Here is a 25,130-nt window from a genome sequence, read left to right as displayed (position 1 = left end):
GCTTCCGGGCAGGCGGCGTTGGCCGAGCGGCGAGGTTCCGAGGGCGTTGGAGTTGCCCGTCGAAGCCAAAATAAGTCGATTAGTAGGGATGTTATTCTTCCCTCGCTCGCCCTCAAGGGATGGCAACACAGTAATATATCTGTTGCTCTTTCCAACTCGGTTCTTATTTCTTGTGGAAACGTAATTTTTTAAAACCGCGACAGTTGCAACGTTGCTGCAGTAAGTTACTGGATCGGGACGGGTTTTGCTGCAGCTTAAGGAAGGTTTGCACTGAGGATTTTATAAGTAAAGCAAACTAGCCTCGACTCTTTAATTTGCAACATTAAGGCTGAGTTTGCACAGCGAAGCGATCATAATCCCCTCTCAGCACAAGCTTCCCCCCACCCTGAAGAACGGGTGTATTTAACAGTTTGTATCGGGATTGTTAGAGCAAATGCCCCACCCCAACACACATGCCCACACAACAGGACCCAAGTTAGAAAGAACAGAAAGTGCTATTTGTTGCAAATTCGTGCTTCTGGATGGACACCCTGGTGTCCAGTCACAGCTACGCTTAAAGCTTGGATTCCACCTCTGGACAGGGAAAATGCAGGAAGAGGTGAAAGGGGCAGTCTGAGTTCCATACGCAGCAACCAAGGAATTCAGTCAATTAGATACCAGTGATTCTGTTTTCGGATTAATACATAGTTTATTTTCTTTTGTGAAAGAACAGTACAAATCACATACATAGTTTCCCCTCGCACTGTTAGGGCATAAGGCGTCTGCGCAGCAGAAACCACTCCATTTCCGATCTGCTGCCAAAGATTCCAGTATCCAGAATGCAACTGTGCTTAGGCACCAGCCCAAAGAAACATGTGGCAAAAGCATATACTAAAACAACACAAGCCTATCCATGTTTATCCAAATGTAAATTCCATTGTGTTTGCTCCCATATAACCATGTAGAATGCTGCCCAAATTGTTACGTTTTTAAAAGGCGCCAGTCCAGTGCCCTTCTATAGCTTTCGCTGCAAGAAGCTGCCATCTAACATTTCTTCAACATGATTGTTCTAAGACTGAGGGTGGTGCACATCTTTGAGCACCAAACTGGCATGAATGCACCATGTGCAAGACTATAGTCCTTTTTCATTCTGCCAGATGGTGCCAGCATAAGCCCTGCTGGCTTTCCCTTCTAGGCCATTTGTTTATGGGGGTTGGGGGATGTTAGCTTAAAATGACTTCAAATTTTGAGAGAGCTCATATTCCTTGCAGCTACAGAAACTTTGCTCATGACAAACCCTCTTACAATTAATGGATAATGATAATATATGTGAAACACACTGATTACTCCAAAATTCTTCTATATATTATATATTAATATTAAATTATAAAAAGGAAACTGCAGACCCATATTATAATCAAAAAGTTGGAAGTTCTGTTTCACAGTAACTCAGCATTGAGCTCTATTCCATTTCCCAGTTACTGACGTTTTATCATAGTTGAGAGGAAGTGTAAACATGGTTAGTGTGGTATCTACTGCAGCACTAATTATATAATGAGATCTGCCAATACATATTGATGTTTTGATAGGAAAACTGCTGTGGAACAAAACAGACAAAGCATTGGTTTATCTTATCTTAGTGACTTAGAACAGTAGACAAAACATGTAAAAGACTAATAAAACAAACCCACAGATACATTCATACAAGTCCAAGAGCGAGAAGAAATTAAGCATGTATACTTTGCACATGGATGCTGCTACCTATGTTCCTTTAATTGTTTTCTCATACTGATCACCACAAAGAAATGTACACCATCCTGGAAGTAAACCTTTTTAGAGGACTGCACTGCTTCATGAAAAAAAACCACCTTGTTTACCATTTTCCTACAAAAACTGGAGTGTAGGCTATATGAAAAGCTGTCATTTGCCCTATTTGCTTACTCTTACCTTTCTCAGAATTTTACAGTTGGTTTATAAAATTATTTTGTGTAGTCACACAGAAATGTAAGGTCATGATGAAGTCCCTCCCCATTATGATTTGCCAAATATGTAGCCTAATATTTCAGGGCACAAATGTCTTCTTTTGAACTGTTGGCATTTTTATGCTCTCATTTCACATAAATCGTTTTTGTCTAACAAAAATTTAACTGCTTATCCAATGTCCTTGACCATGACAACGCTTTTGCTTTGCTCATTCTTGTAACCAACTGGAAAATCATGATCTATTTTCTTCAGTGTCACCCTTAGATCCTATTGCTCACTTGCAGGCATGATGTTTTCTACAAGTCCCACGTTTCTCTTATGCTTGCACCCTGCTGAATGAGCAGCTGGGTTTTTTCCTCTGTATTGCTGATAAATGTTCATGAGATTATCTCCGTTTCATGGCGTGCAAGTGCTGGGGGCAGCGTGGTTCCACAGGGACCTGAGAAATGAAACCTGAAACAGAATCAGGATATAAATAGTATTTAATCAAATATAATTGTACTTCAGCAAATAATTCCAAAACCCTAACCCTAAACAAATATCAGAACATTGTTAGTCCTTTTACCTATCCCCCCTTCCATAAACCAGTAAATCTTTTACATTTGTTTGATATCCCATTTATTTCTATGGAGTTTAAGAAGTTTAATGGCAAATTTGCTGGTCTACAGATTAGGCTGCAAGTGAGAAAATTGCATTGCCTTGCTAGCAAACATTTTAGATACGGCAGGTTTTACTTATTTATTTCTGCAGATAATGGCATTTACTAGTTCTAAAGAATATTAGGGTGCTACCTGAACCTATCTGTGGCCGGGGTGCTTTGCATGTTGAATTCTGCAACTGCCACTCCTCTGGCAGATACCTGGGGAGCAAACATAGCAGCAGGATATACTATAGAGGACGTTCCAACCTGAGAAAGAGAAGAAAATGCAGCGGTTCATAAGCATTAACCTAGTTGCCCAAAACTTTGGCTTGGTGCAGCTATCACATTTTTTCAACCAGACATTGGAAGTGCCCTACAGGCTCCTCCACATGTACTGCCCTTTCCAACATTAATCATACTATAGCTTGAGGATTGCATTGATCTTTTTTTAAAAGGGTTTGTAAACCAGCTGCAGGACACGGGTGGTGCTGTGGTCTAAACCACAGAGCCTAGGGCTTGCCAATCAGAAGGTCGGCGGTTCGAATCCCCACAACGGGGTGAGCTCCCGTTGTTCAGTCCCAGCTCCTGCCCACCTAGCAGTTCGAAAGCACATCAAGTGCAAGTAGATAAATAGGTACTGCTCTGGCAGGAAGGTAAACAGCATTTCCGTGTGCTGCTCTGGTTTGCCAGAAGCGGCTTAGTCATGCTGGCCACATGACCCAGAAGCTGTCTGTGGACAAACGCCGGCTCCCTTGGCCTATAGAGCAGGATGAGTACCGCAACCCCAGAGTCATCCGCGACTGGACCTAATGGTCAGGGGTACCTTTACCTTTACCTATGACTACTATTACATCATCACAGACATATCTGGTTGGATCAAAGATTAGCACAGTTTAGGATGTTTCTGTGCGCCCTTAAAATAAGTATTGTGGGTAATGTAAAATAATTTATACATATGCCACTGAAAGCCACTGGTATGTGATAACCTGCCAATTCTATTGGAAACTGTAACTATGACAAGAGCCTCAATGCAAAGGGTACTTCACATTTATTGGTAATTAACTTCCTTTTATAATCACCACAAGTTTAAACTCTGTTGAAGCTTGTTATTATAATATAATGAATGCTTTGAAAAGATCTGACCATTCGTTGACAATATTTGAGCCATCAACTGAACAACTCAATTGGACCACTCAAATGCCCAACCTTGTGCTATGTGAAAATATTGACATTTCATGTCTGTTATATTTGACAGTTAACTTCATGAATCCTTTCCTGGGAAGCATGAGCCGATACTAAGTTATAGGCTCTAACAAATTAAAGACAAAGAAACAGAACAAAAATCACTTACCACCAAACAAAGATCACAAATCTCAAGTTCTTTTTCAACCTCTGTAAGAATATCAGAATCCAAAGTTTCTCCGAACCATACAACATGAGGGCGCAAGAGACCATTGCATTCTTCACACCTGCCAAGTAAAATTATGGAGATACATATTAGACTGACACAAAGCTGGGAAGAAAGCAAAGCAATTAAAAATATTCATCTAGTTTATTACAAATTCTGCTGCAATATGTTAAGTAACGGAGCATCTCCTTTGCATGCAATTTTTGAATGCTTCAGCAGCTCAGCACTCACCGAGGAAGATTTTCTACAGGAATCTGGCTGTCCTCAGCATCTGGATCTGGAGCACTATAAATGCAAATAAAGATTGTGAACATTGCAAGTGTAATAATAATAATAATCACATGGGGTGGAACTCAATGTCATGCTCTTCCAATTCTTTTTTTCTGTGCAAGCACCACAGCTTGCGAGATGGAACAATCCCCCTCTTCTGCCCCCCTGCACTGTTCTGGGGGTTCTCCCAACCTTCCAAGAGCCAATTTTGTGGGGCACGCAAAGCCCCATATGCAAGCAGAAATAATTGTTCAAGGCTTCTGCTGATGTGCCTGGTTAGGTAAATCCTGCTCATCAAGTGGTATTCAATGCTGGTCCTACTCAGAGCAGACTACTTAAACTATTACTGGGATCCAGACTGGTGTGAAAGGCAGCTCTACTCTTGAGCAGGACAGGAGCTTTTAATCATTCCCTTTAAGCATCAGCCCCCACACCTGCAGGGGGGAAAACCCCTTCCAAAGGTTGAAGGGCCCTCTGGATCAGTACCCTATGAAGTATGCAGTATCTCACCTACTGAATGTTCACCTAATCTGACAGGAGAAAATGTCTACATTAGAAGCCAACAGACACAAACTGTAGGTAACGCAGCACAGATCCATTACCCTTTCCCATCCAAAGCAGGACAGATTGGACTCTTGTGATTTGCTGTCACAGTTCCACAACTGGTGCATCGGGTTTTGAATAAGCTACCTGTAAATAACAATCCCATATTTTAAACATGGACTTCACAGTTGATAATACAAAACTTCTAACACATCATACCAGCAGTGTGATTCTCATACATCTTACAAGAACTGAAAATTGCCTAATTCAGCACTTTGAGCCTGGAAGAATATTATAAAGCATTTATTAGTGAAACAACCTACTGGCTAGCCAAAGGAGACTACTGAAATGTTTAAACAACAGGAGCTGCAAAAAGACAAGCCAAAATAAATAAAATATCATAGGTTAATACAGTGGTGCCTCGCAAGACGAAATTAATCCATTCCGCGAGTCTCTTCGTCTAGCGGTTTTTTCGTCTTGCGAAGCAACCCTATTAGCGGATTAGCGCTATTAGTGGTTTAGCGGCTATTAAAGGCTTAGCGGCTTAGCTGCTAAAAGGCTATTAGCGGCTTAGCGGCTTAGAAAAAGGGGGGGGAAGCGGAAAAAAAATCTCAAGACTCGCAAGACATTTTCGTCTTGCGAAGCAAGCCCATAGGGAAATTCGTCCTGCGAAGCGCATTGAAAACGGAAAACCCTTTCGTCTAGCGGGTTTTCCGTCTTGCGAGGCATTCGTCTTGCGGGGCACACTGTAATTTTCACCATTTCCCAAGTAACTATTTGTTCTTCTGACTACCTGTCATACACACAGATATTCTATAATTCTACAAAGTAGTCAACAGCAGATTTAGTAAGGCTACTTTTCTAGATTCTAAAAATCATGCATTGTAGAAGCGCTGAACAAACTTCTTAAAAGAAGTGAATTAAATACTACAGCCAGAATCTGCAGAATCCCATTCCTAAAGCAGGGGCACTGCTATTTTTCCTCTTCTGATGGAGCCCCTTGAATGACCCCCATCCTTCAAGAATAGCTCAATCGGATAAAGGATGTTTCACTGGGAAAGAGAAACACCTCAACATGCTAGTACATATACGAAAGGCTGTGTTTGACCTTCTGGGCCCTGATTTGTTTACTAATTTAGTTCCTACCCTCTATGGTAATTTCTAATGTGCCTTTCAAGGCTGATTTACACATTATACAGGAGAACTATTATTGAATTTCCCAATGTTTTCTTTTTTAATAAAATGCAGCCATGCAGTTTCCCAATTTGATTAAAGCAGCATTGCTGCTTAATACTTCGTCCACCACAACAAATATCGTTTCCCAGTCAAACCCCTCCTCTGCTTTTAATTCAGTAAAGGAAAAATACAGGTACAATTCTTCGCTATCACATGTTTACCCTCAGTCTTCCAGCTGCAATTAAGCAAGTTCCATCTTGTGCATGCCTTCAAAGAAATCTGAGAGAGGAAATGGAAGGGAAAATGTCCCATCATAGCTAATTCTCAGGTCTTTAATTTCCATGTCTTTATGATTGGAAATATCAATAAACATCTATAAAGGATAGTTGAATGAGATATCTGTAACACACTGCTGGGGATTCCTTACCATGGATTTCTAAGAGGTGCTTTGTTCCTGCTTTTCTGTGGAGCTCATCAATGTTCTGCGTGATGACCACAACACTCCTTCCTTGCTTGCTTAGCCTGGCCTCACACTCTGCTATGGCAGTGTGTGCAGGGTTTGGATGTTTACTCATCATAAGCTCTCTACGGTAATGGTAGAATTCCCACACCCTAGAGGGATTCCTTGCAAAAGCCTCTGGAGTAGCCAGTTCCTGTGGGGTAGAGGGGGAGGAATCATTTGTTGCTTTGTCAATAGAATGCCCATACCTGATTATAAAGCCTCACATTCATTTGCAAGCAGCCATAAGCACAATATTTGGCATTTATATACTGTGTTTCAGTGTGTTCAGTACTTCACAGACAACAAAGGAGTAATCTAGATCGAGGTAAGTCTTTTGGGTGGTATTAAATTAAGTTATATTCGGAGAAAACTCACTGAAATTAACAGACCTAACTTAGTTGTGTTCATTAATTTCATTGAATCTACTCAAGGGTAAAACTTAGATGAATGCCACCCTTTATTTGTTTTATATCACACGCAATAACAAAGCAGAAACTCAATTGAACAATATAAAACACGGGATCAGAACACTACTTAACAATTCAGAACTGAGAAGCCAATCAATAGGGCTTTCATACAATGCAACATTTAGATCAGAGTGTCGCTATAACACTGAAATGCATTCAGCTTCACAAAATCGCCTCCAGTTTTTCTGCCACTGCAAATATAACCACTTTGTACAGTAACTACTTTGTCTTTTATCTAACATACCAACCAAAATAAATCCCTAGCTTGGCCAATATAAAGACTGCCAGTTTCTATTAATTTCTGCTCACTGCCTATCTGGAAATCTGTGTGTTTTGTTTAAGGCGTGGGACCGATTTGGACCACAGCCAGACTTTACATTCTTAAAAATGGGTTGTAGCCAATTGTTTCTTTATCCCAGAATCCTAGGTGTATAACCTGATATCTAGAAAACACCTAGCACAGAGCTTTCCAAACTGTGTGTCGCGACACATTAGTGTGTTGGCTGCAGTGTGTAGGTGTGTCCCACGAACGCTCCCTGTACTCTTATAGTAAAGCTGAATTACTGTGTCACAAAATGATGCATGTCTAAAAAGTGTGTCACCAATATGAAGTTTGAAAAGCTCTGACCTAGCAGATACTTATTTAGCCTGAAATCACCATTTTGGAACCAAGTCTACAAAATGACTTTATAGCTACAATAGACAACCTGAACTAAGCGATAGTTTGGTTTACCATGTTGTGCAAACCAGGCCAGCATCTCCGAGCCTTAACTACCTCCTAGGGCTGTTGTGAGGATGAAATGAGGAAGGGAAGGACCATATACAATACCTTGGGCTCCCTGACAAAAAGGAGAGAAAGAAACGTTTTAATAAACAAATAAAACTATGTCCTTACATTCCCTCAAAGCTCCTAGGGTTGCAGTCCTATGCTTATTTGGGAGCAAACCTCATTAAACTCAGCAGGGTTTAGTTATGAGTAAATATGTGTAGAATTGCACTTAAAGGCTATTAAGTAGCAGTATCTAGCATCCTGGGGGGGAAACGGGTCAGCAGCACACACCTGAGCTTGCCATTTCCTCCAGTAGCCCCCTGCACCTCGGAAGGTCGGAACACCACTCTCAGCACTGACACCAGCCCCTGTAATAATAGCTATATGCTTTGCTTTAGCAAATACTTCTCGAAAATCAGCCATACCTTTTAAAAAAAAGAGGAGATGAAAAAGTCAGATTTATTTCTAAATGACACATTTTAAGCACATACAAAAGCTATTTTTTATCTGAAAGTGGAAAACCAAAGTTTGAAACTCCTCAGCTTTAAAGATGTCTGGAATGGATGACCTGGACAAATCAGTCTCTCTGAGCTTGACTAGTTTTGCCTGTGCTTTAATTTTGTATCTTAAAACTTCTGCAGACCATAATCAGAAGACATGTCTGACACAAAATTATGTTTATGTGTTGACCCTGGGAACATTTAAGAGTTTGATGAGTCCTAAGACGGAGGGTTTTTTTAAAAGCAAAACTGTAGCGCATGAATAATTTCATTCATGACGCAACTCGGAGTACTGAAGTATATACCCTATTGATCTTTAAAGGTTAGCCAGTTCATGATTAAAAATTAAATAAAATGGAATGTATGCTTTGCTTTATGAGGCCTCCATTTCAGCTCATTAAGGAATCTTGCATAGCAAAACTAGAAAGTGCTTAGAAACAAGACCTGACCTGCTGATATTCAAAACTGAAGTACTTGGTTATACAGACTCTTGTCTAAACATAACAGAATACAACTTCTCATTTTATTTAAGGCATTTAAATGTAAAAAATAAGTTTAAAAAATGAAAGTTGTACGGGTGAGCTCCTTTGTGTGGATCTAACTATTTTAACTGATTTATTCTTGTAAAATTAGTGATGCCTTCTTAGGATCACAAGTTAGTGGCCTTCTGGGTTACCTCCCATTATGATTACATTTCTATATTCATGGCTAACACAATGCAGTACAGATTTAAGAAAAGCAGGAGGACCACAAATTATGTTGAACCATAACAGCAAGACCAATCTCAAATGGATTTAAAAATAAAGAATTAGCAACTTACAGAATTTCCAGACATTGAAAAAAATAAGCTGTCTCACATTGGTAATATCCTGTTGCACATTATGAGGAACACAAATATTCTCCCTCCTCCATCTTTTTAATTTTTTTGTTATTAAATCTAGCTGGGCTCTAAAAGCAGAAGAAAGCCCAGCTGTTGGGAAATATTTGTAAGGGAGAATTTTTCCTTTTACAGAGTCTCCCTCACAATTACTCCCTTTTTCCACCGATGGACTTGAGGCACACACATTTGTAAAGACAGCATGCAGTTCTACTCTTAAACAGGAAGGTGAATAGATGTCTCCTTAATATCTCCTTAATGTCCCCTTGTATTTAATAAGCTACATTTTAAAAAATAGGAGTAATTAAACAAATCTCATCATCTGTACAATCATCTTCACCAACATATCTCTCCAAACCCAAGTGATTCAAATGGAAGGTTTCAAACTTTTAAGATTTCAAGATTCATTATTTACAACAGGAACAAAAATAATCAGTTCACAGAAATCATATTGTGTGTGGACACGAAAACAAATATACACCATGGGCAGAATCTTATCTTACTTGAACTTGGACGGGCCATTTCAAAGCACGTCCTTTGTTTCTTGGAAGAAGCAGGTTTCAGTCCACAATATACTTGAGAAACCAGCCTTCTTGTGGTAAAGTGGAAAAGATTCATCAGGATTCCTTACGGTCCTAACATGGAAGAAAGTTAAATTAAAAAATCTGAATGTATTTGACAAGATGGCAAAGGAAACCCCATCTGCTGTCTGCCTCTGGAGTTATCTGGGACCCCACTTCCATTGTGATTAGTGTCCTGCTTCCTCATTGGGTTGTTTAAATACTTGCCACTGTGCTCAGAAAGAGAGAGCTATTTCTGCAATACACTTTAGCTTAACAACTGGAGACTTAGCTGAGAGAAGATTCTAACAGGAAGGCCAGCATGAGTGGTAGAAGAGCAACACTCATGGTACTGACAACTTCTTTAGGGCTAGAATGGGAAGAAAGAAGACTACCTACACTTCTGTATGTCTGTTGCTAGTTGCAATTGCTGCTAAATTGAAGAATGTGGACTTTGAATTGCAGGCCATAGCAGAGAAGCTCTGTTCTTTAACCTAGCCTTTGACAACAGTGGTGCCAAATTAAGGTAAACAAATGTTTAGCGTTTTGTCCGCGAGTTCCTTAATCAATTTCACTCTGGGGCATGGATTAAACAAAGTATATGAGATGATTCTCAAGAGGTTTTCTACAACAATACAGTATGTATATTATCTTCACTGGGACTATTAAAATTCCATTGTAAACAGGAATTCTCTTCTAGTCCTAAACTGCCTGTGTAAGCAAAGTTTTTAATTACATATTCCTTTCAACTGGATATTCTCCAGCCATATTTGCCACATTTCACAGAAACCAGGAGTTGCAATTTCCCCATCCTGATTGATTCACATACAAAAACTCTACCAAGCTTCCTAACCTGATGTTCCCTTATCCCAGGAGAGAGGTGCCTCATTCTGGAAAACCTTGTTTATTGTCTGACGGCAATACTATTATGTACTGATTTATACAAGCTGCTAGAACATTTTAAAAACTATTAGTTGAGCCATTCAGTTCTCTCTAGGCTAGGCAAATTGGATCAAAACAAACTCTGAAGGTTTGCTTGCTACAAAGATCTCCAGCTAATGATACTTAGGATGCCAGATAGCATATAACAGATGAAAACAGTTTCACCATATTTAATAAAGTCTCATTCACCAGGACTTGGGCATTTCTGCTCTCAAAACATTATGTACTAAGTACAGAGCACTTTTAACAGTAGCAAGGTTACATCCCAAACAGTTTGTTTCAAGTTTAGGGTAGGGTGGGGGGAGGTACATGGCAGAGGCCAGAGTGGGGCATATTCTGGACGTGAAACAATGCCACCGGAAGCCAAGTAAGCCTGAATCTACTTAGTATCTGGATGGGAAACCACCTGAATTATTTGGAAGGCAGGATATAAAAACATAACGCTGCTAAGAAAAAAGAGAGCAATACCTGGAGATCCATGTTAGCACTGGTATGCTTGTCTCTGAAACTGGACCACAAAGACCTATGCTGAAATCCAGTCTCAACTGACTATATATCGGGTTGGAAAAAAACTCTATTTTGTACCTGTGCTAGTTTCCTTAGCTACATACACAAAACAGAAGTAACAGCACCTGGATCTGGTTTCTTTAGCTACATACACAAAACAGAAGTAACAGCACCTGGATCTGCAGAGCCAAGCCTACCAAGCCCTTTTTATTTTTACATAAGCGCCCCTTTAAATTTAGGATCTATACAGCTGATGGACCCCTTTTGATGTAAAATGAGGAGAGGGGGTAAGGGGGGGACAAAACGAGAAGCACCATGCCTTTTATTAGAGCAACATCTGTTCCTGATGAAAGAGTGAAGGAAGAGGCCTGGGGAAACACCCCCCCCCCACCGCCACACATTCAGGGGTGCCAACTTGAATAAAATATTGGGGGGGGGGGAGGACAGGGAAGTCCCACCCCACATAATCGATTACATGACGTTGCACGCGCACACACACACACTCTATTGGAATGGCAATGCCCATCAACTTTAGGGGTGGGCAGCCCCCTCAAATATTAGGGGGGTGGCGAAGGGACCTCAGTCCCTAGGGAGTATAGGCTCCTATACTCACAATGTATACAAATACACACACACACACACACACACACACACACACACGTATGTATATACATACAAATACACATACACTTCCTGGTGGCTTCCGTGAATATCGGGGCGAGGAAAATGGTTTTCTCCCATGTGTTTACTCTGCCCTGAAGGTTACTAAGGAACGGAGGGGAAAGGCGCAAGGCCCGCCGTCGCCACGGAGGGAAAGGCAGCTGGCCGAGGAAAGCAGCCGAGAAGCCGCTCCCCGAGGGCCTGAGACCCTCACCTGCGCCCCTCGCCCTCGGCCCGCCGCTACTCACCACCGCCAGCACCGCAACCCAGCCGCCCGCCTCGTGAGGTCCCGCCCCGCCAGGCCGAGCAGCAGGAACAGGAGCGGCGACGACGGGCGAGGCGAGGCGAAGGGAGGGCCCAGCCGCCGGAGCGGCCTCCGAGGGGCGCGAGGAGAGAGGCCTGCGTGGAGCCCGGCACGTCGCCCTCTCCCGGCTCCGGGCCTGATGAGAGGTTACTATGGTGCCCGAGGCGTCGGGCGCTGTGGAGGCAAAGCCCACCCGCCCCCTCTTCTTCATTGGCACCTATAGGGTTGCATTGGAAATCGCGTTAGAACTCGCTCCCAGAGGCTTTGGAAATCGATGCGTTTTACAGTTTAAAAAACACGTTTTACAATTACGTTGGAAACAAGCACATTGTTATTATTAATCCTTCTTTGTATACCGCCCTGGTCTCGGGGCGGTTGCAGCATAAAATCACAATATTAAAACCAACGAAATGCGTAATTAAAGTAAAAACAAGAAACAAGTCACTGAATAAACCACTCCCCAGCACATTTTTAAAGTTGTCACTCAGCCAAAAAGGCCTGGTTAAAGATCTGAAAGTTTATGCAAATATTGTATAGGGATTCATATTGCTTCGCTCAATACTGAAAGATTTACAGCCCGAATGTGTTGGTGAGCAGTTTACAATACATGTAAACCATTAAATTATTGGGGGGGGGGGGTTAAAAACAGGTATTAAACATATGATTAAAATCAACAATAGCTATAACTTCTACATGTGTGGGTAGACTAAACAAAAATGTTTAAAGTGGGCACGTAAAAGAGTACAGTGAAGATGCCTGCTTGATGATAATAATCCAGAAGCACTGCCAAACTCCATACCTGCTGCTTCGGGGGTGTGCAACTCCATCCAGGGCAGGCAGTGGACCAATTTCTCTCACATGGGAACCACTCTCCCATGGTGCCTGTCTTGTTAGGATTCAAGCTCAGTTTATCTTCTTCATCCATCCCACCTCCATGGATGTGGCCAGCATAAGCCACTTCTGGCGCAACAGAACACAGAAAGCAGGGCAGGACACGGAAATGCCATTTACCTTCTCGCCGGAGCGATACCTATTTATCTACTTGTACTTTTTTGTGTGCTTTTGAACTGCTAGGTTGGCACATAGCTGTCAACTTTTCCCTTTTTTTAAGGGAAATTCCCTTATTCCGAATAGGATTCCTCGTAAGAAAAGGGAAAAGTTGACAGCTATGGGTTGGCAGGAGCTGGGACTGAGCAACGGGCCCCTGTCACGTTGATTCGAACCACTGATCTTCTGATCAGCAAGCCCAAGAGCCTCAGTGGTTTAGACCACAGCACCACCCGCGTCCCTAAGGTAAAGGACCCCTGACAGTTAAGGGCTGAAGCAGAAGACAGGGACCAAATACTAGGTCTCTGTCCCAGAGAGTCAGCCACTTTACTCTGACTGGCTGGTCTCTCAAAAATACCAAAGCTAAAATAAAACACTTGGAAGTTCAGACTCAGATGAAGGTTGCTGAAATTTTGCATTTTACACATGGAAGCTTAGTCCCTATCTATTTTAGACTAAAGCTTTAATCAGTGAAATGGGAACCAGCTCTAACATCTTTAAGTAGATAAATACTAACAAAGAGCAGTGCTATAGGATCTGAAGTTTCTGAATAGCCAAGCACTTTGGATGCAGAATTACATGAATGCTTTATGAAAATCTGAATTATGTAGAAAAGATTGTACATTTAGTTAGGGCTGTCCCATATGTCCCATTAATGGAATTTCAAAGGCTTTGTCCTGGATCTTAGGCAAGTCCTGGATCTTTTGGTGTTTTTCTAAATAAAGCTCATCAACTCTTGGGGTGTCCTGGTTTTTACTTTTTGAAATATGGCAACCCTATTTTAGGGTAGTAGGTTACCGGACACCACATTTTAGTTAAAATGGAAGTCATCTAGTTGAAATGAATCTGTATTAGTCTTAGATAAACACAGCTAAAGAAACAGACTCAATAGTTTCAAGGACAGTGGGACATTGTTTGGCTTCTGCTGTCTCATAGCTGCAAATTGTCAACTTTTGCATGAAAACAAAAAAATGAAGAGGATGAAGTTCACAAAGTCTGTAAACTCTGAATTAGAATTTGTTGGGACATTATTTTTGAATTGTTAAATGGTCATATCTATTTTTTGTTTAGCATGTCCCCCCCACAACCTTTGCCCCCTAATGGACCAACAGCCTCAAGACTAAAAAAAATACGTAGGTTACCTATTCCAACAAAACAAATTATTGTGTATGCTTTAATGAGACAGGTTGAGTGAAAAACATAACTGGTACATTAACTAAAAGCAATCTTTCATGTAGTGTAGTAATTTGACAATATTTTATCTAAAGCTCTTAACAAAGTCCCAGCTCTGCATAATATAGAATTGTGTGCACAAATTATATGCCACTTTGAAGACTTCTGCCAAAATCAGGTTTAGAAACATGCTCAAGTAATCTGAACATTAAGATCACTTAAGCAGTCATCATTCTATAATTTGCAGTACTCTCTGAATATTTATTACAGATTACAAAATATTTTTGTGTTTCAGTAGAACTGTGCTTTATACTGATGTATTCACACCTACCTTCTCAAAAAGCAATCTATTTCAGCAATAAAGGACTTCATCACAGTATGCTTGACATCCAAATGCATCCAAACTGCAGTGGTACTTCGGGTTAAGTACTTAATTTGTTCCGGAGGTCCGTTCTTAACCTGAAACTGTTCTTAACCCGAAGCACCACTTTAGCTAATGGGGCCTCCTGCTGCCGCCGCGCCGCTGGAGCACGATTTCTGTTCACATCCTGAAGCAAAGTTCTTAACACGAGGTACTATTTCTGGGTTAGCGGAGTCTGTAACCTGAGGCATATGTAACCCGAGGTACCACTGTATAGTTTAGTAAGACATGAACAAGACGACAGTCTTCCCTCTACCCCACACATGGCTAGGAGGGTTTCAGAAACGTTCACTTCTACTTTCAGTTAACCACAGCTTGTTGAATTGTCTAAACTATGAAATATGCTTATCATTAATTCTGGTTTGTTTAAATAAGCCAGTTTTACAAACATTTATTTGACATTTAAAATAAGCCAATTATCCAGAGTTTGTCACGTCTGAACAAGACAAACCATACTTAACCAAAACCAAAAGTTTCCAAATGCCTCCTGGCTGCATGGAAGGAGAAAAGGAGAGCATCAGAGTTTCCGAAAAATGTTAGAATTATTCAGGTCAGTTTAATGCAACATCCAAATATGGCTAGTGTAATGAACAGTAGTAGTTTACTCCACATTACACTGATGTTGCAGCCAATATAGAAAAGAAGTATGGCTAAATTTATTGTTGGTACAAAGAACTGCTAATGGAATTGTAGCCATATTAATAATCTGAACAATTCATAAACTGAAAGTATCAAGCATTATATATTTCCCATAATTTATGTGAAGAACATTTACTACCTGGCAGGGGCTTTTGATGAGACCGGTGATGAATATACCTCATTTAATACTGTATTAGCTTTTCAGTCTGTATATAAAAGGTAAATGCAGCATATGTGAAGCTATGAATTAGTAACCAATTAAGCAATATATCTGTTCAAGTCTTATATTACAGAATATGAAGTCAAATAGGCGGAAACATTTATAAAATCTGAAGTAAACCATCTGTATTCTAACACACAAATGTTCTGTACCAATTAAATACAGTATAGCAGAAATATAATATAAATTACACTTTACAGTAATTGCAAAATACTAGGAGTTAGCTTACTATACATATAAATCGAAGAACAGCAGCAACTTGTCTGTAAGGTCCCATTATCTCAATTTCTTTCTAAAATATAAAGAATACAGCAGGCCATTCTTATATTTCCTTTTTACCATTTTCTACTTTACAAATATTCAAGACAGTATCTATACATTGAATAGTTCCCCAACATTTCGAACACATAATACAAATCCACAATTAAAAATGAACTTTACAGATTAAATCACTTCTGAACATTTCATCTGAGATTGGTCATTGCCAGTAACAAACAGTGCATGATTTGTAATTGTGATCCACTACTGCTGCTTTGCATTTCCCCCATTAAAAAAAAAAAAGCCATTTGTTGAAAATTTTGTCCACCTTCTCCTTTGCAGTAATACTGTTTCTGCATCCAGATTACCTGGTTGGCACATGAAAAATGCCCAACACATAAACTTTAGGCATTGTTAATGTTTTCAATAAATGTCAAATTGGCACAGTGGCAGGCCTATAGGAAGACAAAATAGAAAACAAAAATGATAGCAGTCTCTTCAGTGTGCTTAATAAACACAGGATATAAGGCAGCGTGGTGCCTGGTGTTAACTTGTAGAAATATGGCACCAAGCTATCAAGTAAAACAAACATATACAATACAACCCAAGATATAAACAGCAAGTGTATCATTCTAATACATGTTCTTTGGTAAGTAACAGCATATGGTAGATTTCCCCTCAGATACATATTTACATCCCATTGCCCTCCCACACAATATTTTGTATGATCTAATGTGTTAAGTAGCAAATGGTCAAGTACCTCACAGTTTTATTTACAAAAAGCACAATCCTTTACATTTCAATTCAGAAGTAAACCTACTGAGTTCAATGGGGCTTGCTCCCAGGTAAGAGAATTTAGGATTTCAGCCTGACTTTAATTTAGTGTGCAGCCATGTTTGCCTTTAGGCAGGCAAATGATACACACTCAATATATATATATTACTTATTTTTTTTTAAGAACCAGAGAATTATGCCCATGACTCAAACATTCAGTAACAAATTAAAAACTATACAATTACTTTGAAAATATGTCTACACAGTGATGTGTGCAGCAAGTGCAAAAACAAGAACAAAACTGCAGCTTCAGTTAATCCAAGACTTCCTGATCTCCTGTTTTCTAGAAAAAGCAGAAGCTGCTGCATCTCCTGACTGACAGAAGGATTCTGCCTCTGCTTTGGAAGAGGGTGACTTCTGCAGAACTGAACTCTTCCGTGTGTCCATGGTGGATGATACCTGAGATCGTGAACTGCTACTGCATATCTTTGTTGGAGCTGGTGTTTTAGTGACACATTCAGGACGAACAAATATCCCATGTCGTGGTTTGCAGCGGAAGTACTCTCTGCCTTTTACAGTTCCATCATGTTTCCCTTAAATAAGCACAAATAATTCCAGTAAGAATTAACAGAAGTTTGAAACCATGGGAGGAATTATTAAATCTTTATTAAAACATAGAGACTGATACTAGCCTTCACCTGGTTAATGCTTACAAAGGTTCACTCTTTACTGTGTTGTACTAACCAGTTGGTTAAGAGGAAGTAATGGTAAGTGTTACTCATAGTTGATCAGATGTAAGCCTCAAGCATGGTGGAAGCACAAAAAACATCACAAACGGGATGAAGCATGTGATCAGAAAACACACAAGAGCCTCAGCCAACTGTATCATCTGGGCGCATTGAAATGACACAAAATTAGATGCAACTGACATATTGTGGCACTCATATTTTCTGCAGTATGTAAAGTGGTTTGATCTGAAAAATTGGAAGCTGCAATTCCTACTCAACTCCTTCATGAGCCAATTGGTTGAACAGCAGCTCCTCTATGATCTTAATGGGAAAAGAGACTTCAGCAATTTCTAGAAATATATGCTGCTGCTTTTGCCTGGTCACATCAATTGTTGTGCATCATACCAATTTAATAAACAATTGTGCACTATACTTGAATGACCTATACATTTCTTTTTAAAATTTTAAGCAGAGGCTGGATGGCCATCAGTGATGCTATAGTTGGGATTCTTGCATTGCAGGGGATTGGACTAGATGACCCTTGGGTCCCAACTCTGCAATTCTGATTCTTCTGTGACTTTTTAGTAACCAGTGCCCTATATAAGTGTCCATGAGCAGTCTGGGCATATTTTCAGTTGCTTATTTTTCTGCTGCTGCTGACCATTAAGCACTGCATGATTTTATGGATAAATTTCTTCTGTCCTTAACTAAAGGAACCTATGTGAAAAGTCCTGTTCCCAGTTCTCAACATCTTCAGCTGTCAATTTTACTAATGAATCTTCTCTAAAATAAAATTCCCTGGTTGTGCAAGTATCCTGGGAGTATTGTGACATGCAAATACATCTTAATATCTTTGAAAGTCTCTGATATGCAGTAGCAATCAATGGGCTCGTTTGCATGACACAATAAGTCTGTTTGTATTGAACCATGGTTTAATTGTGAAAGTGCCTCTCTTCTGCCATGCAGATCTTTGTGCAGTTTCTTCCCCTTCCCCATACTTGGTATATTTCTGACATGCTGCTGATGGTTTATTTTCTTGCCTCAGTTGTTTATCAATGTTTCCCTCTCATATGGTGAATTAAGGTCCAGAACATAAAGTGAGATAATCTTGATTAAATTCATTTATTTAATCATTAAAATTTGTAAGAAAAAGTGTTGGAATTAAAGATGTTTTAGAGAGGTATGGCTATATTTGATTATCTTATGAGAAGAGCTTGCAATAAATTTGTGACTAGAGTCTAGTCTATTTGTGGTTTGTTTGAAAACACAATAAGCCATAGTATTCCTTGTTTGAAACAAGGCAGGGGAGACACATGCATCCAATTAAACCATGATTTAAGACAAATGAAGACTTACTGTGACATGCAGATTGGGCCAGTATTGGAATAGTATTTGACAGCTCCTCACTGCACATCAACGCTCTACACCCATGATGATGGAATCATCTGCTTGGTACTAGTAGATACGCTGCAGCTTTCTCTATTCTTTATCAACTAGCTTTGATTACAACAGTCTTTCTGACCAATTATCCCAGGGTTTGGACCCAACCCCACTTTGCACCCCATCCTCTAGGGTCCCCAATGAAATGCCTGTGTGTGCTACCTTGAGTTTCATGAAAGAAGAAAGGTGTGATGTAAATGAATAAAAGTAAACAGGCATTACTAATTTCACCAGTTGGACTTCTCCAGTCCTAAAATACTGGGATATACAAATATCACCAGACAACTTGTATCTAGGATTCTAAATATATAATGGAAAGGACCATATCTTACCTGTTTGAAAATGTAATTCAATGCCAACCCAGGTACCAGATGAAAAATCAACAGGACCAACATATCTTACTATGCCTGGCTTGTTACTAGCAATATACACTTGTTCCCCCACTTCCAGCCAACAAGGGTGTTCTTCAGAAGTAACATCTTCACAATGAGAGACATTTAAATGATTTTTTCCAATGAAGTCATCTGCTAGGAAAGAGTCTGCATACATCTGACAATATGAAGCCTCTTTTATTCTGACAGACAATGAAGGATTTTCAGTACTGTTTGACCGCTGATATCCCACTGGTGCAGATTGCAAATGGCTCAAAGGATTGTCCTGGTTGTAAATATTATCTGAGAAACCAGAAGCACAATTCGTTCCAGCTGTTGCGACCTTTTTCTTTTGACTAGAAGAGCTGCTGGAACAGAACTGTGGACCTACAGAACATTCAAGTTCCTTTCCATCTTCAGCACCCATGAATTCTGTAAAGGCGTGATCCTCAAAAACATTTGAAGTGTGTTCAACTGTTGCTTCTCGAAATGGAAATTCAATCCCATGTGGTGTGTTTTTATTAGCTGAGGAATCCAAACCTGTGCACTGTAACTGTGTGGGAATGGTAGTAGTACTTTCATACATTGGAATCTCTGCTGCTAAGGCACTATTTTCTTTAACTGGTGACATGAGCACCTTATATTTTGCCAAGTCTCTTTCTGGTTCTGAAGTCTCCTTGTTTGAAGGTCTTAAATCATGAGTTAGATGGGCTACAGAATGGTCATTAGAATCCAAATCCCTCATCTGATTGGCTAATTGATCTGTGCTATCACTACAGGGAACAAGCATATCAGACAAAGTAGCATTAGAGGCACTGTGGGAAAAGTAGCCACTAGTAATACTGCTAGTGGTAGGACTACGAGATACTTCTTTTTCAACAACACGAGAGTTTACAAAGTCTCCTTTAGAGGATAACCATTCCCTGTTTTCCAAGCTGGCATTGTAGACACTGAAGTCAGCAAATTCTTCGGGCACATAAGGCTTCTTGTTAATGGCCTCCAACTCATCGTCATCCTCAGAGTCCTGCTAAAATTGTAAAGATTTACAGTTACTACTTCTGCATTTTAAACAAAGGCATGACAAGTTATCACTGAAGGACAAATAAATGCCTGCCCACTTGTGCAATGAGTATTCCTTTTCCTCTTGCCTCCCCTGCACTCCCCTGTGCACCCCAAAGATCTGCTCTGGAGAGTTTCACCAACCCTCCGGAGCAGATTTTTAGGGAGGGGTTGCAAGTGGGAGGAGAGAAGGGGAAGTTCTGCTGCACAAGCAAAAATCTGCTTGGGTAATGCTGAATGTTGCCAGAACTTGGCTATTTAAAGAACACTTGCCATTCACTTTATTCTAAGAGCTTGATTATCAAGGAAATTAAGATTTGTGTGTGTGTGTGTGTGTGTGCGAGTGTGTGTGTGCACGTACATGTATGTGTGTGCACCTTATGATTGGGATCCAATTTGCTACTTAAGAATTTGAGCACATCCAGTGAAATGCTCTTACTTTCTTTTACTAGCCAACTCCTCGTGCCATACCCCACACCCAGTTTTAACTGAGGTATGACAGGTGGGAGTGGGGCACAGTATAGCTGAAAAAACCCAAGTCTAAAGCTATTTTGGGCTAGTGGCACTAGATACCCCATTCCTACTAGATACCCCATCATCAAGGAGTTCAATCCCTACATTTTAAGCAACGATGTCTGATCCTAATTCAGGTCTCACTTGTTGGTCCAATATAAATATTGTTTCACTGGCCGTGTATAGATTGTAGTGCCAGTTATTTTTTCTTATACAATACAAATAATTTGTTTTTGTGCAACTTCATTTTTGGCCACCTGCACAGCTGTGTTAAATTGAATAAGATAATGATTAAATGAGCTTTATTAAAATTCCTGCCATGTGTAATGATTACAGCAAATTTCTGTCAGGATTCCAACTGTGGTGAAGCAGGCTACAAAATTTTTTGTAAAAGTCTGATTCAACTGCACACCCCGGTTTTACATCCTAATCACCATACTGCCATATACACAATATTTAGAACCAAACATCTTTCTGCATTTATCATAAGATGCATGTGGATTTTAAATCTTTGATACAAGAAGGGAAGGTAGTATATGAGTAGTCTATTAAACTAGTCCTGGACTATGTGTTCATAGACAAGGTGTTAAACAATAGGTAATACTGGCATAGTTGAAACAGTGGAGCTTATAAGAAATCGACCAGGCACTAGGAAAAACACGTGTCTTTCCATGGAACTATTGGTCTGCGTTGCTTTGCTTTTAAAGCAATGAAATGAGTCCAAAGTCTATACTGCTGAAGTATTTGTCATGGCCAATAGCTAGTACAATAGAGTTATCTGGATTGGATACTGCTGAAGTTATGTGTTATTTAAAGCAGCAGCATAAATAGTCGCTCTAGTTTTTTAGTTTTCTAGCAATGCAGAACAAGTAATCAGCTCTCATTAACAGATGATGTCCTGCCCATTCAAGTATGCAGTGGAATGCTTCTGCTCTTTCTGTACTACTTCGAGTAATGCATGTAACTTTTGTAATATTTGTGCATACAATTTCTATTATCTAGCTAAAATTTCTATCTATCTATGGGTGGAATTCAAAGTAGTGCTAAGTCACTGGTTCCATTAGTGCAAGGAATTCCCCCACCCTTTCCACCCCCACCTAAATATGTTCTATGAGTTTCCCCAATCCTTTGGAGATTTCAGAGTTCCGTTATGCAAATGGAAATCATTCTGCTCATGCAATTACTTAGTTTAATACCACTCTATGTGTTACCTTTGTTTGAATTTCCTAGGATATACTTCTTTCTCTCACCTACCTGCTCATTGCAAAGCTTCTTCTACACTTTAAAATTATGAGTATCTAGACCAGGCTTCCTCAACCTCGGCCCTCCATATGTTTTTGGCCTACAACTCCCATGGTCCCTAGCTAGCAGGACAGGGATGATGGAAATTGTAGTCTCGAAACATCTGGAGGGCCGAGATTGAGGAAGCCTGACCTAGACTAGCCAACTAGTTCGTAATGGTAATGCAGATGAGCTGAAAATTCTTATTGCTGATAAGCACTACACACCTGTGTGCTAGCCAGGATTTTTGTGAGAGTATAATGGGATTAAATAAAGCTTCCTAAGATTTCTGTATTGCAAATAATATATACTAATCAAATCTTTGTTCTTTAATCAAAGTAGGTTATGCAAGACTTCATCCTCATTGCAAGTAGACAGAAGGTGGTGATCCTATAAAAATACACCCAAAGTAAAAACAAGCAACCTATATAGAGGCACTCTAGAATTTGCATCCAAAAGGTATAGTGTACAAGCAGAAGGCACTTCCATTTAACCAAATGGTCATGCCATCCGCTTCCTACTGCAGTCCCCTGTTTCATATGCTATGCTGATTGGGAGAATCCCCTAAGCCTCAGGAACAATTTTCAGGGGGCTTAGAAAAAACCCACTTTGTGAAAAGGAACTCCATTTCATCCATGGAATTGATGTTAGGATCAAAGCCCAAATCTTTACATATATCACACATTTTCAGTTTGCAGAATTTGTTTCAGTAAATTATTGTGATGGGACGATGAGCTGCTTGTGTGTAAAATCCTAGTCCCTCAGAGTTTGGTCAAGTTTGCAAACCTCTGTCTGTAACGGAGCCCCTTAAACATGGCTCCGTCAGTCGCTGGCAGATTCCGACAGTGGTTGCTTTCGGAATCGCTTCCAACATAAAAGCTCCTTAACGGAAACACGTCTTCTGGACTCTCTGCGTGACAGTTTCCGGCGAGGAGTGGGTGTCCCTACAGGAGGTCCTGAAACCTCCCCACTGTTTTCGCTGGAAGTGTCTCTGAGCCATCCCTCCAGCTCCCTTTCCCTCAGCTCAGCTCCTCTCCCCCTACTGGTTCCCTCTTCAGCTGCTGAGTCTCTCCCAACCTGTGTGAGCCCTTTCACTTCCCTTCCTTCCGATGGCAGTTCCCTGACATCCACCTCCCCTCCAGGGCCCCCTTCATCCCCTCTCGCCCCCTCCTCTACGGGCGGTGAGGAGGCAAAACCCCGGAATGAACTTCCTTCATCTTCCGATGTCCCGAACACTTCTCTCCACCTGTTGCGGTTCCTGGTCTCGAAGTACTCCTCCTCCTCAGAGTCCATCTCCCCTTCCCCTTCCGATTCCGAGAATCCTTCCAACTCCTCCTCCTCATCGGTGGTCCCAAAGTATTCCCTCCGGAACCTCTCCACAGGCTGAGGTTTCCTTGGGAACCTTTGATGGAACGTTTCTATCAATACCTCGTCATTGATATCTTCTGCCATTACCCAAGTGTTTTCTGACTCCGGTTCTCCTTCCCACGCTACCAAATACTCCACCTGATCCCCCTTCCATCTGGCGTCGAGGATTTCTGCCACATGGCTGCTGCATTCCCTTTCTTCTATGACCGGTCCCCGAGTGGCCATCCCTTCTCGTCCCCCCTCATACGGTGACAGTAACGACCTGTGAAATACTGGGTGCAGTTTCATGTGGTTGGGTAACCGGAGCCTGAAAGCCACTGGGTTGACCTGTTGAAGGACCTCAAAGGGACCCAATCTCCTGGGTCTTAATTTCTTACAACCTCCTTTGAACGGCAACCCTTGGGTTGACAGCCACACCCTATCTCCCACCCTTATGGTTTCACCTTCCCTTCGGTTCTTGTCTGCCTGCCTCTTGTATTCTTCCTTCGCCCTTTCTAAGTTGAGTTGGAGCTGACGATGGATTGCTTCCATTTCTTCTACAAAATGCTCGGCTGCCGGGACACCCCATCTCTCCCCTTCTCCCCCTGGGAAAGCCCTGGGATGACACCCATAATTAGCCAAGAAGGGGCTCATCCCTGTGGACACATTCTCGGCATTGTTGTAGGCAAATTCCGCCAGCGCCAACTTTTCTACCCAGTCATTCTCTCTGTCATTGACATAACACCTCAGGTATTGCTGGAGGACCCCGTTTGCTCTTTCCGCCTGCCCGTTGGTTTCAGGGTGCCGGGCAGTCGAAAAGTTGACCTCCACCTGCAGTAAGCTCATGAGCTTCCTCCAGAACCTGGAAGTAAATTGTTTTCCTCGGTCTGAGACCACCCTCAATGGCACCCCGTGCAACCTAAAAATGTGTTCTACAAATAACTTCGCTGTCTCTTCCGCCGTGACTGCATGCGAGCAGGCTACAAAGTGGCACATCTTTGTTAGTAGGTCTACCACCACCATGATGGCTGTTTTCCCCTTGGACTTCGGCAGATCAGTCATAAAATCTATCGACACTGCCTCCCAAGGTCGTTCTGGGGTTGGTAAGGGTTCTAATAGCCCCGCCGGTGCCCGCCTCTCCCCTTTGGCTCGCTGGCATTGCTCACACCCTCTTACATACTCCCGTACATCTTCCCTCACCTTAGGCCACCAAAATTCCCTGGTGACCAACCACATGGTTTTGTGTTGTCCAAAATGCCCCGCCGTGGGGCTGTCGTGCAACTGCTTGAGTACCCTCCCCCTTAAGTCTCCTTCAGGGATATACAGTGCCCCTTTGTAATACAAAGCTCCATTTCTTTCCTCGAAACCCCCTGGTTCCTCTCCCTCACCCCTAAGACCTCTGAGCTTATTCTGGGCGTATTCATCATTCTCTGTTTCCTCTACCAGTTCTCTTTGTCCCACCAATGCCGCCCCACACACCCAGCGGTCCTCTGGAATGACATGTCTCTCTTCTGGTGCTCCCTCCCCCTCCAAATATTCAGGTTTGCGTGAGAGAGCGTCCGCCCTAATGTTCTCTGGGCCTGGCACGTAACAAATCTCAAAGTTAAATTTGGAGAACTCCTGGGCCCATCTCACTTGCCGTTGGTTGAGCACTCGTGCCGTCCTCCAATACTCTAGGTTCTTGTGGTCAGTGCACACTTGCACCTTATGTTGTGCGCCAATTAGCAGGTGCCTCCATCTCCGGAACGCCTCATGAATGGCTAGTAGTTCTC

At 41.3% G+C, this 25,130-nt stretch overlaps 2 protein-coding genes and 1 long non-coding RNA gene across 10 annotated transcripts in view; 1 reads left to right on the top strand and 2 right to left on the bottom strand.

The window, feature by feature from the left end:
* LOC308482323 overlaps window positions 1-15,944 on the top strand; it is a 176,466-nt gene extending 160,522 nt beyond the window's left edge. Inside the window, exon 2 of the long non-coding RNA XR_013989217.1 lies at window positions 14,932-15,944. This is a non-coding gene — a long non-coding RNA (uncharacterized lncRNA). The remainder of the gene's footprint in view (window positions 1-14,931) is intronic.
* SIRT5 (sirtuin 5) lies at window positions 664-12,206 on the bottom strand. Of its 3 annotated transcripts, none has more exons than XM_081015313.1 (9): window positions 12,032-12,206; window positions 9,618-9,749; window positions 8,029-8,162; window positions 6,427-6,652; window positions 4,883-4,970; window positions 4,242-4,295; window positions 3,954-4,071; window positions 2,754-2,869; window positions 664-2,415 (listed from the first exon to the last, which is right to left on the bottom strand). In XM_081015313.1, exons 2-9 carry the CDS (start codon window positions 9,730-9,732, stop codon window positions 2,340-2,342), a joined length of 927 nt encoding a protein of 308 aa, XP_080871439.1. In that variant the 5' UTR covers window positions 9,733-9,749; window positions 12,032-12,206; the 3' UTR covers window positions 664-2,339. The 3 variants fall into 3 exon arrangements, with proteins under 3 accessions (XP_080871439.1, XP_080871440.1, XP_080871441.1); XM_081015314.1 differs by lacking the exon at window positions 12,032-12,206 and adding an exon at window positions 11,812-12,012; XM_081015315.1 differs by lacking the exon at window positions 12,032-12,206 and adding an exon at window positions 11,085-11,269.
* Window positions 15,638-25,130, bottom strand: part of KIF13A (kinesin family member 13A) — a 62,691-nt gene continuing 53,198 nt past the window's right edge. For 4 of the 6 annotated variants that reach the window (XM_081015264.1, XM_081015266.1, XM_081015267.1 and 1 more), the window contains 2 exons: window positions 19,120-20,185; window positions 15,638-17,212 (listed from right to left, as the gene is read on the bottom strand). In XM_081015264.1, the coding sequence (XP_080871390.1) occupies window positions 16,929-17,212; window positions 19,120-20,185 (1,350 nt within the window). In that variant the 3' untranslated portion in view covers window positions 15,638-16,928. The remainder of the gene's footprint in view (window positions 17,213-19,119; window positions 20,186-25,130) is intronic. The other 2 variants (XM_081015265.1, XM_081015268.1) reach the window with 1 other exon arrangement.

This window comes from Podarcis pityusensis (assembly GCF_964106645.2).
Source record: "Podarcis pityusensis genome assembly, chromosome: 7".
In the NCBI taxonomy this organism is placed as follows: Eukaryota; Metazoa; Chordata; class Lepidosauria; order Squamata; family Lacertidae; genus Podarcis; species Podarcis pityusensis.
This window is presented reverse-complemented; position numbering and strand designations above follow the sequence as displayed.